Genomic DNA, 12,718 nt, shown 5'->3' on the forward strand with positions numbered 1-12,718 from the left:
TAGGGTAACAATGGAACATTTGGTTGAACAGTTAGATTAGTGGGTTGCCTGGAGATGACAAAACGAATTCAAATTCAGCCAATCAGTTTAAATTATGCCCCAAAATACCTAAACTCCAATCAAGTTTGAATTTAGTATTTTGACAATATTAACACCAATGAACTGATCCAATGCTTTGGGGTATAAAACCGGGGAAAAAAAATTGAACAGTTGGAGGAGAATTGCCAAGCCACCAACGTATGCAGACTGCCCAGAGAATAACTCTCTTAATGATACCTTTATCTATCAATGACCGGTGAAACAGAAATCTCTTAAGAAGAAGAAAAGAAGACAGAGGAAGATACCAAGAGAAGGTTCAACAGCTGGCTGGTTTTGAAATTTTAATTTTTCTGTAAATCTTAATCGGGGGAAAGTATTGTAGAAGGGAAAGTAAAAAATAGGTTAAATAAATGAGTTGTAAATAGTTGTTAGTTAATTATTTCCTGTTAGACCTTAAAAAATTAAAGTTGTTAATTTTTTTCTTTAAATAGTGACTTTTGGGATAATTCTTTGCCTCTCAAATTTTCACAGATTACAGGACGGGGTGAATTTATTTCTGGGTGTTGAATTTAAATTAGCAGAGGGGGTTTACCCCGGGTAATAACAGTGGGGCCATGAGACATATGGTCTGTGAAGGTGGGAGATGATATATGGTGGGATGTGATGTGGGTGAGAATGGAAAACTTGCTTAAACAAGAGAAACAAATTATTTTACAAATCACTTTTATAAGTTAGTAAAAAGAATAGTTAGACAATGCAACTTTAAGTCAATATTTCCTTTATTTCAGATTTGTGTATTTTTTTTTGTATTTTTTGTTTTATAAAGTTGTTTGGAACTGTCCTGGATAATATACAAGAAAGAACACTTTTGGAGAGAGACATATCTTGGCTGAAATAAAACAAAATAACCTTTGGTAACCTTTTTGTGTTTGCTGTATGGTAACAATGCCAGGAGGAAGGCAGAGTGCTGAGATAGAGTGGGGTATGATTTGATTGCAAATTGTTTATAAACACAGTTCAGTCTCTCTTCACAGGCACTTCTTATGGCTAATCATTTTACATAATTTCAGACAGTACAAAAAAGTATATTTAACATTTAAAGGCCTTTTAGGAAAGCTGTAATTGTGTAGCACAGTGTATATTTTTCCATTTTAAAAACCCTGATCATAACTACAAATACAACTTTTTACAATTTCCAGATAAGTTTTATTAACTGAAATCTGCAGCCTATAATGTTTTAAAAGGACAAAGGGGTGGGAGGAGGGATAATTTTCAAATTGTCTTTAAAAAGCAAAATAAAAATCAGTAGTTTGATAGTAAAGTGGGAAATCCCGTAAAGTGAATCCAATAGTATAAAATACTGCATTTTTTTCCACAATTCTGCTACTTTTAACAAAAATAGATAAAAATGCTAATTGAGCCGGTAATATGTGAAGCATAAATTGATGTTATTGGTGATAATTGTGATGCTGAAATTCTTCAAGTGATTAAAGCCTGGATACATCATATACACATTTTCAGTACTTACAAAAAAAAACAAGGAAATAACAGGTTGATTATTAATTATTAATATTTAAGAACCTGGATGCAGTAGTTGGTTAGTAGCACCATGAGAAAAAGTTGCTTTCAAAAACAAACAGAAATATAACGTTGGTGTAAGCAGTCTTGTTGTTGTAGTGTTTTCAGTGCATTACTCTTGAAGAAAGTGCCATTACGGGGGTCACCTCTTCCCACTCAGAAGAATAGGAGGCACCACTGTTTCTCATTCCACAACACTGCAGTTTCTCGCTTGTTCCTTTCCAAAATGCACTGATTACTCTTTACATGAGGTACGTATAAACAAATATTATGTATGAACAGTTATTTTTTTTTGTGTTTGTTTTTGCTTCGCACAGTAGCACCATTGTAAATGGAAGACAGAGCGCCCTACAGTTTTTACTTATTGAGCTGGATTTCTTCTTCTCAGCCGATTTCACTTGTTGTCTCAATGCCGGAAGCCAATGCATTACGTCCTTTTCATACATACTTGACAGCGGCTCACACGTGTTCGGAGTTCACCAGCTTTTAGAGTCTCCGACTGCGGTTTACTGTTGTAAGAAAGAGATAAAAGCAAAAAGAAAATCCCGGATTTCATGAGAGGCATCTGCACAGAAAACTCACCCTTCTATACATCCCAGCATTAACACATCTTCCTCCCCATAAGGCACTTGCACAAACTAGAAGACATGCCCTGAAGTTTTGCAGGCTATTCAGTTGCAGCCACAGTAGGGGGAAGATTATAACATGCCAACTTGTCTAAATATGAACAAAAAAGCTGAATTCAAGAGGTGAGAGTAACAGGGCTCACAATCAAGGCAGCATATGATCATGTGTTGCATCAGGTCCTGGCAAAGTTGAAGTAAATGTAAATTGGAAGAAAATTGCCCACTGGTTGGATTCACACCTAGTACAAAGGAAGATGGTTGTGGTTGTTGGAGACCAATCCTCTCAGTTCTCAGATATCACTGCAAGAGTCCTCTGGAGTGTGAATTTGTGTCCTTGGCCTAAAACCCTTCAGCTGCTTCATTAATGACCTTCCTTCCCTCCAACATAAAGTTAGGACTGAGAGGATTGGTTGATGATTGTACAGTGCTGAGTACCACTTGCAAGTTCTCAGATACACAAGCAGTCTACACTTGGGGGCAGCAAGACTTGGATAACCTTCAGGCTGGGGCTGATAAATGGTAAGAAACATTTCCATCGTAGAACTACTAGTTAATGACTATCTCCAGAATGAGGAATGAATCTGATCATCTCCAATTAACTGCAGTGCCATCATTTAATTTCCCACCATCAACAGCCTGAGGCTTGCAATTGACCAAAATCCCAACTGGACCAGCAATATAAATAATAATGCTACAAGACCAGGTAAGAGGCTGGGAATTCTGCAGTGAGTAACTCACCTTCTGACTCCTCAAATGTTGTCCATCATTGACAAGACACAAGTCAGGAATGTTAAGAATATTCTCCACTTGCCTGGATGAGTGCAGCTCCAATGACATTTAAGAATCTTGGCACTACCCAGGCCAAAGCATCCTATTTGATTAACAACCCATCCACCACCTTAAACATTCACTCTTTCACCACCTGTGCCTTGTTCCAGCAGAGTGCATGTCTACAGGATACACCGCAGTAATTCACCTAGGCTCCTGTGACAGCACCAACCAAACTCTTAACCTCTACCAGTAAGGAGAATAAAACAGTAGATGTATGAGAAATCTCCACCCACAGGTTTCCCACTAAGCCATCCTGATTTGAAACAATATCCTTTGTCCTTCATAGCCAAAGTCCTGGAACTCACTTCCTAACTGAACTGTGGGTGCTCCTCATCACATGGACTGCAGCAGTTCTAGAGTACATTTCACCACCACCTTCTTAAAAGTAAGTGTAAATGGGCAACAATTGAGGACCTTACTGATGAATAAAAAAAGTAGAAATAGTTGAGACATTGCAGAGTCAATTTTCAGGTCTGTGCACAGACATGGGAGACAGTGGCTTGGTTGGGGGTTGGGGAGTACTTGGCAGGTTCAGCCAGCTTGGAGAAGCAGTGGCAAATGTAAGGAACATACAAAGCAGGAGCAGGAGGAGGTCATTCAACAATTTCAGCCTGCTTCACCCTCCAATATGATCACCTCTAGAGTCAGTTTAATTTTATTCATGGCAATACAATCTCATTTTCAAAATTATTTGTACTGGGGAGTTGGTGGAAAATCTCATCCAACGTCAAAATGTAAAACACTAGAGTCTAACATTTACTGCCAAGATTTACACATAAATACCGACCACTGAAGTGAGTTGCCAGAGGTTTCTTGGTGATGTGGAAATGCAACTTGACGAAAGGCAACAGCTTCATTTATAAACAGCAGCAGTAAACAGTTTAGCAATTGTACCATTAGCTAAAGGCAGATAAGTCATTTGCACTCAAAGGTGCACATAACTCATTGCTCCAAGTTAAGATATTTCTCACCTGAACATCTCCGTTGTTTCGACAGTGGCTAGCCAGAAACTGTACGAGTTGGCATAATAGTTGCAAGTGCCTCGACCATGGCATTCGATGAATGGTGCAGATCGGAATTCCTCCAGGCAGGAACCAGGAGAAGCTAAGGCTTGGCCTGATCCTTCAGCACCAGCACTGGTGTGCTGTGAACAGCAACAACACCAAACAGAAAACATTTCAACTCATTTAATAATTAGATGTCACAATATTATTGTCATTGTCCTTAGAATGAAAGTTTGGGTGTAAGCTAAGTATACCATTGGCAGGCATGGAAAATAGGTCCACACAACTGCCTCACATGGGTGGTGTGTTTCACAGGAGTTTGGCAGTTTGGACTATCTGGCCATTTCAATTCCAACAACATATACGCTGTTTAAAAAGGGCGGTAAGGACAAGCCAGGGAACTGTAGACCAGTGAGCCTGACCTCAGTGATGGGCACGTTGTTGGAGGGAATCCTGAGGGACAGGATGTACATGTATTTGGAAAGGCAAGGACTGATTAAGGACAGTCAACATGGCTTTGTGCGTGGGAAATCATGTCTCACAAACTTGATTGCATTTTTTGAGGAAGTAACAAAGAGGATTGATGAGGGCAGAGCAGTAGATGTGATCTTAGTAGACTTCAGTAAGGTTTTCGACAAGGTTCCCCATGGGAGACTGATAAGCAAGATTAGATGTCATGGAATACAGGGAGAACTAGCCATTTGGACACAGAACTGCCTCAAAGGTAGACAACAGAGGGTGGTGGTTTTTTAGACTGGAGGCCTGTGACCAGTGGAGTGCCACAAGGATCGGTGCTGGGTCCTCTACTTTTTGTTATTTACATAAATGATTTGGATGCGAGCGTAAGAGGTACAGTTAGTAAGTTTGCAGATGACACCAAAATTGGAGGTGTAGTGGATAGCGAAGAGAGTTACCTCAGATTACAACAGGACCTTGACCAGATGGGCCAATGGGCTGAGAAGTGGCAGATGGAGTTTAATTCAGATAAATGCGAGGTGCTGCATTTTGGGAAAGCAAATCTTAGCAGGACTTATACACTTAATGCTGAAAATGTGTTGCTGGAAAAGCACAGCAGGTCAGGCAGCATCCAAGGAACAGGAGAATCGACGTTTCGGGCATAAGCCCTTCTTCAGGAACGTCGAATGCCCGAAACGTCGATTCTCCTGTTCCTTGGATGCTGCCTGACCTGCTGCGCTTTTCCAGCAACACATTTTCAGCTCTGATCTCCAGCATCTGCAGTCCTCACTTTCTCCTCCTTATACATTTAATGGTAAGGTCCTAAGGAGTGTTGCTGAACAAAGAGACCTTGGAGTGCAGGTTCATAGCTCCTTGAAAGTGGAGTCGCAGGTCGATAGGATAGTGAAGAAGACATTTGGTATGCTTTCCTTTATTGGTCAGAGTATTGAATACAGGAGTTGGGAGGCTGTACAGGACATTGGTTAGGCCACTGTTGGAATATTGCATACAATTCTGGTCTCCTTCCAATCAGAAAGATGTTGTGAAACTTGAAAGGGTTCAGAAAAGATTTACAAGGATGTTGCCAGGGTTGGAGGATTTGAGCTACAGGGAGAGACTGAACAGGTTGGCGCTGTTTTTCCTGGAGCGCCAGAGGATGAGGGGTGACCTTTTTGAGGTTTACAAAATTATGAGGGGCATGGATAGGGTAAATAGGCAAAGTTTTTTCCCTGGGGTCGGGGAGTCCAGAACTAGAGGGCATAGGTTTAGGGTGAGAGGAGAAAGATATAAAAGAGACCTACGGGGTATCTGAATAGGAAGGGTTTGGAGCGATATGTGCTGGGTGCTGGCAGGTAGGACTGGATTGGGTTGGGATATCTGGCCGGCATGGACGGGTTGGACCAAAGGGTCTGTTTCCATGCTGTACATCTCTATGACTCCATATAAAGCAGGGTCTAGTTATGGTAAAAGAAATTCCGAAACCTCACCAGGGTTTCTCAAATACAGAAGAGGCTCAGTAGAAAGTTGTGGGATCTTCAGTCTGGACAGGAAGAATGCATGTCAGAGTTAGGCCCACGGCCCCCCAAAAAAACCTAAGATGGCCTTAGGATTGGCCAAGTGTCAGAGAGGCTGGTTAAAAGGTCTGCCTTTGTTCCCTAGGACCTCTGTCCCAGTTGTTTGATTATATGTTTGGCCCTTCAGCCCTCACGTGAGAGGAGGTGATGGTTCAGAGCTAGTGTGCAATTCAGAGTGGTGCTCACAGCATGGGTTAGATCCCAATTCCAGTTAAGGTTGACTAGGGGCCTGCCTCCTCACCCAGCCCCTATAGCAAAACCACTCGACAACTCTCACATTTGAGGATTTCATATAGAGAGTGGTAATCCTTCACACCTATCGCTCTTCCAAGCCCCATCCACTTTCACCTCCTCCATGCTCCCAAGCAAACAGATGAATGGGCATGTCAGGCCAGGAGTTAGTTTGGAGAATTTGATGGGCAAATGGAGTATGTGGAGTGGGGAGGGTGGGCAAGCGTTTGCAATGATTTCACATAGAGGCTATAGAGGGCATGGGTGAGGGCGGAGGAGTTGATTTTGAGTTGTTATGGAGGGTAATGGGTCAAACATTTTGAACATATCTTTGAAACATTGTCAAATCCACACTAAGGTTTACAGTTCCTCTGAGGGAGAGTGAACCACATTATGGAGAAGCTGGACAAAATTTATGAAGACTGTGCTTCCCATTATCTCAATGTTTGGATGGAAATTATATTAATGGGCTCCTTGCACACAAGACCATGATCATAAGACATAAGAGCAGAAATAGGTGACCCATCGAGTCTGCTCTGCCACGGCTGATCTGATAACCCTCATCTCCAGTTTCCTGCTTTCTGCCCCATAATGGCAGGAGATGAAGTTTTAGGAGTTTGACCACACGGAGAAGTCGGTGAATGGATCTAGAGATCAACAAGAATACATGAAAAGAATCAAGCAGTGAACTTTCACAGCTGACTGACTGTGAAATTACAAACTTCTTTGGAGATAGGTCAAAGGAAAACAAACAGTGCAGTATAATAGTTGACCTTGGGAGACCTTATTATGAGAACCCCACTCCACACAGCAGCTGGGAGTGATCAGTGACCTCAAAGCCTGATCAGTTTAGTGTTTTATTTTAAGACTTATAAAACGCATAAATCTTAATCTGTTGGGTTTTTTTAGTAAATCTACAATAGCAAGTAGGAGTTTTTTTTTAAAATGTTTTACTGAGATCTGTCTCTTGATTAATTTTTAATATAAAAGAAAGGCATTAAGTTATCCCTGAGCAGTTTTTTTTGAGCAGTAAGACTGTGCTAATGCTGAGTATTTGAGAAGCGAGTTGTGATCGTTTTTGAGTATATTCTTGGTCTGTAGATTTTTTTAAGATGCAAAAGAGATGGGTTTTAGTAATGTGTTCTTCCTGTTGGATATGGGAAATTAGGGAGAATTTCAAAGTTCCTGGAGGTTATGTGTTTGGTTGTGAATCCTATTGGATCACATGGATCAGTTGGAGTTCCAGTTAGAGGCAATGAGGAATTTACAAGTGAATGGCAGTTTCAGGAAGATTGAAAAACTGCAGATACAATCAGGTAGATGGGTTACTAATAGGAAAGGGAAGAGGGGTAGGTAGATAATACAGGAGTCTCCTGTGGCTATCCCCATCTGAAACAAGTATACGGTTTTGGATAATAACGGGAGTGATGGCCTCTCAAGGGAATATAGCACTGACAGTCAGGTATTTGGTACTAAGACTGACTCTACTATAATGAGGGGTATGTCAGGTACCAAGTGATCAATTGTGATAGGGGACTCTCTGGTCAGGGGCACAAACAGACGTTTCTGTGACTGACAGCAAGACATCAGAATGGTATGTTACCTCCCTGGTGCCAAGGTAAAGGATGTCTCAGATAGGGTGCAGAATATTCTCAAAGGGGCAGAGTGACCAGCAGGAGATCATTTTACACATTGGTAGCAATGGCATTGGAAGAGAAAGAGACAAGGTTCTGCAGAGATAACATTGGAAATTAGGCAGCAATTTAAAAAGTCAGTCCTTGAAAGCAGTAATATCTGGATTACTGCAAGTGAGTTAGGAATAGAAGGATAGGGCAGATGATAGCTGAGGAACTGGTGCAAGGGACAGGGATTCACATCTTTGGGTTATTGGGATCTCTTCTGGGGTAGAAGTGACCTGTATAAGAAGGACAAATTGTGCCTGAATTAGAAGGGGACCAATATCCTGGTGCTAGTGCTAGTCAGAAGGCTTTAAGCTAGTAAGGGGGGAGGGGAGACTCTAAGAGATCATGACAAAAGAGATAGGTCTGCAGCTGATACAGAAGGGAAGAGGAGCAAGTTACAAGTCAAGGCAGGCAAGACATTGGCAGAGAATGAGGTAAGCCTGATAAGTTAAACTGCACTTACTTTAATACAAGAGGCCTAACAGGTATGGCAGATGAACTCAGGACATGGTTGGAAACATTGGACTGGGATATCATAGATATTACAAAAATGTGGCTCAGGGAAGGTCAGGACTGGCAGCTTAGTGTTCAAGGGTATAGATGCTACAGAAAGGAGGGCAAGAGAGGAGGGGGAGTGATGTCTTTGGTTATGGAAAACACTAAACCTGTACTCAGATTAGATTACTTACAATGTGGAAACAGGCCCTTCGGCCCAACAAGTCCACACCGACCCTCTGAAGAGCAACCCACCCAGACCCATTCCCCTACATTTACCCTTCACCTAACACTATGGGCAATTTAGCATGGCCAATTCATCCTAACCTGCACATCTTTGGACTGTGGGAGGAAACCGGAGCACCCGGAGGAAACCCACACAGACACAGGGAGAATGTGCAAACTCCACGCAGACAGTTGCCCGAGGCGGGAATTGAACCGGGTCTCTGGCACTGTGATGCAGTTGTGCTAACCACTGTGCCACCGTGCTGCCCACGGAGGATATAAAACAGAAAAAGTACTGAGGAAGGGTCACTGGGCCTGAAATGTTAACTCTGATTTCTCTCCACAGATGTTGCCAGACCTACTGAGTTTTCTAGTAATTTCTGTTTCTGTTGGGGAGGTTGTTCCTGGGTGATGTCCAGTGACCTTATATGGGTGAACTGAGAAATAAAAAAGGGATGATTGCTTTATTGGTATTGTACTATAGGGCTCCCCCAAAATAATCAGCAGGAAACTGAGAAGCAAATGTATAAGGAAATCTCAGATATGTATAAGACTAATAGGATTATAATGGTCGGGGATTTTAACTTCCTGAATGTAGAATGAGATTACTGTAAGTGTTAAGGGCTTGGATGGAGAGGAATTTATTAAAAGTGTACAAGAATATTTTCTTATTCAGTGCATAATATACTTACTGGAAAAGGAGCAAAACTTGACATTCTCTTGGGAAATAAGGCAGGACAAGTGACTAAGGCATCAGTTGGTGAGCACTTTAGAGTCAGTGATCATAATTCTATTAGTATTAAAATAGTTATGGAATAGATTAGACCTGATCTAAGAGTTAAATATCTAAATTGGAATAAGACCAATTTTGACAGTATTAGGAAAGAACTTTCAAAAGTTAATTGTGAGAGGCTATTTGCAAGTATAGGGGCAGTGAGATACTGGGAGACCTTTGGAAATGAAGTAACAAATGTTCGGATGCAGTATGTTTCTTTTAGTGTGAAGGGCAAGGCTGGTAGGTACAGAGAATGCTTAATGACTGTAGAAACTGAGGATCTGGTCAAGAAAAAGGAGACATATGTCAGGCATAGACAGCTTGGATTGAATGAATTCCTAGAGAAGTATAAGGGCAGTCCAAGTATATTTATGAGGGTTATCAGGGAACTCAGGCAGCCAAAAAGGGGACACTTGATATCTTTGGCAAATAGGGTTGAGGAGAATTCAAAGCAATTCTACAAATATGTTAAAGAGTAACTAGGGAGAGAATAGGGCACCTTAAAGGTCAACAAGGCTATCTATGTGTGGCAGCACAGGAGATGGGTGAGATATTTGTAGTGATTGTAATGAGGTCGCCCAGGTAGACCTCATAGATTGTGAGTTCCCTGACTGTTGCTATAAATCTGGTCCAATCAGGGAGCCCTGTATCAATGTCAAGAACTCTCCACATGAAAATAAAGGATTACATGGTGCTGGCATTTCAGCCTCTGTCAAGTTATTTCAATAATAAATGAGCATTTCACTTCAGTAGTTACTGTGGAGAAGGATATGGAAGGTAGAGAGCTTGGGGAAATAATTAGTGATGTCTTGAAAAGTATCTATATAACTGAAAAGTAGGAGCTGGACATCTTAAAATGCATAAAGGTAGATTATCAGGACTGATCAGGTGTGTCACAGAGCTAGTCCCTTTTTTTCTAAACGCTGTTCCTTGGCTCAAGGAGACTCTGAACTTGATTCCCTTCAGAGGGGCAATAAACTGGGCCGGGCTCCGATCAGTCTGGTTTGGTACAGAGATGAAAAGGATTTTGAGAAGCCTTTTGTTGATGTGTAAACAGATGAAACTTCAGGCCAAAGTGGTCATGTTTTAATTGAGGAGAAAATTTTGTTTTAAATGAGCCCTGTATAATGAAAGGGGAGTGGTCAGCTCTCGAGCTGAGCTGAGCAGTTTTAGTTCAGTCTTCAACTGGTTGGAGGTTCATCAGGGAGCTGTGTGGAACTCTCTCTCTTTTCTGCCCTTCAACTTCAACCTGTAAGCATGTGTTCCATTTATACTGGTTTTTAAAGGGAGAGTGCTTATTGGGACTGCTGTGTATTTTCGGAACAGCATAATGAGGTCTATTTGGATAGGTTGACTTCTGTAGGGGCTCTTTATTCTGTTCTTTGTGCTGCATTGTGTAATTTTGTGAGTAAATTTTTGTCTGTTTTAAAATCTAGTAGTCAACCTAGCTATCTTACTCCGAGTAATTTTCACTGTACACTTACCAAAACAAATTGCAAAGTTATGGTCTGGGGCTGCCTGCTTAAGAATGTTTTGAGTGGTCTGGCCTAGTCCATAACAGATGAATCCCAGATTTTTGTGGGAAGCTATGACAGAGAGATTGCTGGGCCTATTCCTGAGATATTTGTCATCATCGATAGCCACAGGTGAGGTGCTGGAAGACTGGATGGTGGCTAATGTGCTGCCATTATTCAGGAAAAGCCAGGGAACTATAGAACAATGAGTCTTACATCAGTGGTGGGTAAGTTGTTTGAAAGGATTCTGAGGGATGGGATTTATATACATTTGGAAAGGCAAGGACTGATTAGCGAGATTCAGTATGGTTTTGTACATGGGAAGTTGTGTCTCACTAACTTGATTGAGTTTTTTGAAGAAGTGACAAAGAAAATTGATGAAGGCAGAGTGATAGACATGGTCAACATGGACTTCACCAAGGCATTTGACAAGGTTCTGCATGGTAGACTGGTTATCACATGGGATCCAGGGGTAGTTACCAATTGGATACAAAATTGACTTGTAGATAGGACACAATGTCAAGGAGGGCTGTTTTTTGGATTTGAGGCCTGTGACCAGTGGTGTGCCACAAGGATCAGTGCTAGGTCCACTGCATTTTGTCTATTATATAAATGATTTGGATGTGAACACAGGAGGCATGGTTAGTCAGTTTGCAGATGACGCTAAAATTGGAGGTGTAGTGGACAGTGAAGAAGCTTACCTCAGAGTATGACAGGATCTTGATCAGATGGGCCAATGGGCTGAGGAGTGGCAGATGGAGTTTAATTTAGATAACTGTGAGGTGTTGCATTTTGGGAAGGCAAATCAGGACAGGGCTTATACTGTTAACTGCAGGGTCCTAGGGTGTGTTGCTGAACAAAGGGACCTAAGGTGCAAGTACATAGTTCCTTGAAAGTGGAGTCACAGGTAACTAGGGTGGTGAAGAAGGCATTTGGCATGCTTGCCTTCACTGGTCAGCATTGAGTATCAGAGTTTGGATCAATGTTAGAGCTGTAGAGGACATTGATGAGGCTGCTTTAGATAAGATGTTGTGAAACTTGAAAGGGTTCAGAAAAGATTTACAAGTATGTTGCTGGGATTGGAGACTTTGAGCTACAGGGACATGCTGAATAGGTTGGGGCAATTTTCTATGGAATGTCAGAGGCTGAGGGGTGACCTTCCAGAGGTGATAAAATCATGATGGGCATGGATAGGGTGAATAGCCAATGTCTTTCTCCCAGTGTAGGGAATCCAAAATTAGAGGGCATTGGTTTAACATGAGAGGGAAAAGATGTACAAGGGACCTGAGGGGCAATTTGTTTCACACAGAGGTTGGTGTATGTATGGAACAAGCTGCCAGAGGAAGTGCTGGAGGCAGGTACACTTATAACATTTAAAAGGCATCTTGATGTGTACATGAATAAGAAGGGTTTAGTAAGATATGGGCCAAGTCCTGGCAAATGGGATTAGGTCAGTTTAGGATATCTGGTCAGCATGGACAAGTGGACCAAAGAGTCTGTTTCCATGCTGTATAACTCTATGACTCTATGATTAAGGATATATCTCCTGCATAGTGTTAGGATTTGTTTTGTATTATAGGATAGGTTAGTAGTTAGTAGGCAGTAGTTGTGTTGCAATTTGTTTTTTTTATTATAATGATATTTGTTATTGATTGTATTTTTCAATAATTTTATATGTTTGTAAAGTT

General features: G+C 41.4%; 1 protein-coding gene across 8 annotated transcripts in view; it reads right to left on the reverse strand.

Moving 5' to 3' along the window:
* Positions 1-800: 800 nt before the first annotated feature.
* Positions 801-12,718, reverse strand: part of col4a5 (collagen, type IV, alpha 5 (Alport syndrome)) — a 251,079-nt gene continuing 239,161 nt past the window's right edge. For all 8 annotated transcript variants that reach the window (XM_043705032.1, XM_043705031.1, XM_043705036.1 and 5 more), the window contains 2 exons: positions 4,046-4,218; positions 801-2,126 (listed from right to left, as the gene is read on the reverse strand). In XM_043705032.1, coding sequence (XP_043560967.1) covers positions 2,045-2,126; positions 4,046-4,218 — 255 coding nt within the window. In that variant the 3' untranslated portion in view covers positions 801-2,044. The remainder of the gene's footprint in view (positions 2,127-4,045; positions 4,219-12,718) is intronic.

This window comes from Chiloscyllium plagiosum, chromosome 15 (genome assembly GCF_004010195.1).
Source record: "Chiloscyllium plagiosum isolate BGI_BamShark_2017 chromosome 15, ASM401019v2, whole genome shotgun sequence".
NCBI lineage: Eukaryota > Metazoa > Chordata > Chondrichthyes > Orectolobiformes > Hemiscylliidae > Chiloscyllium > Chiloscyllium plagiosum.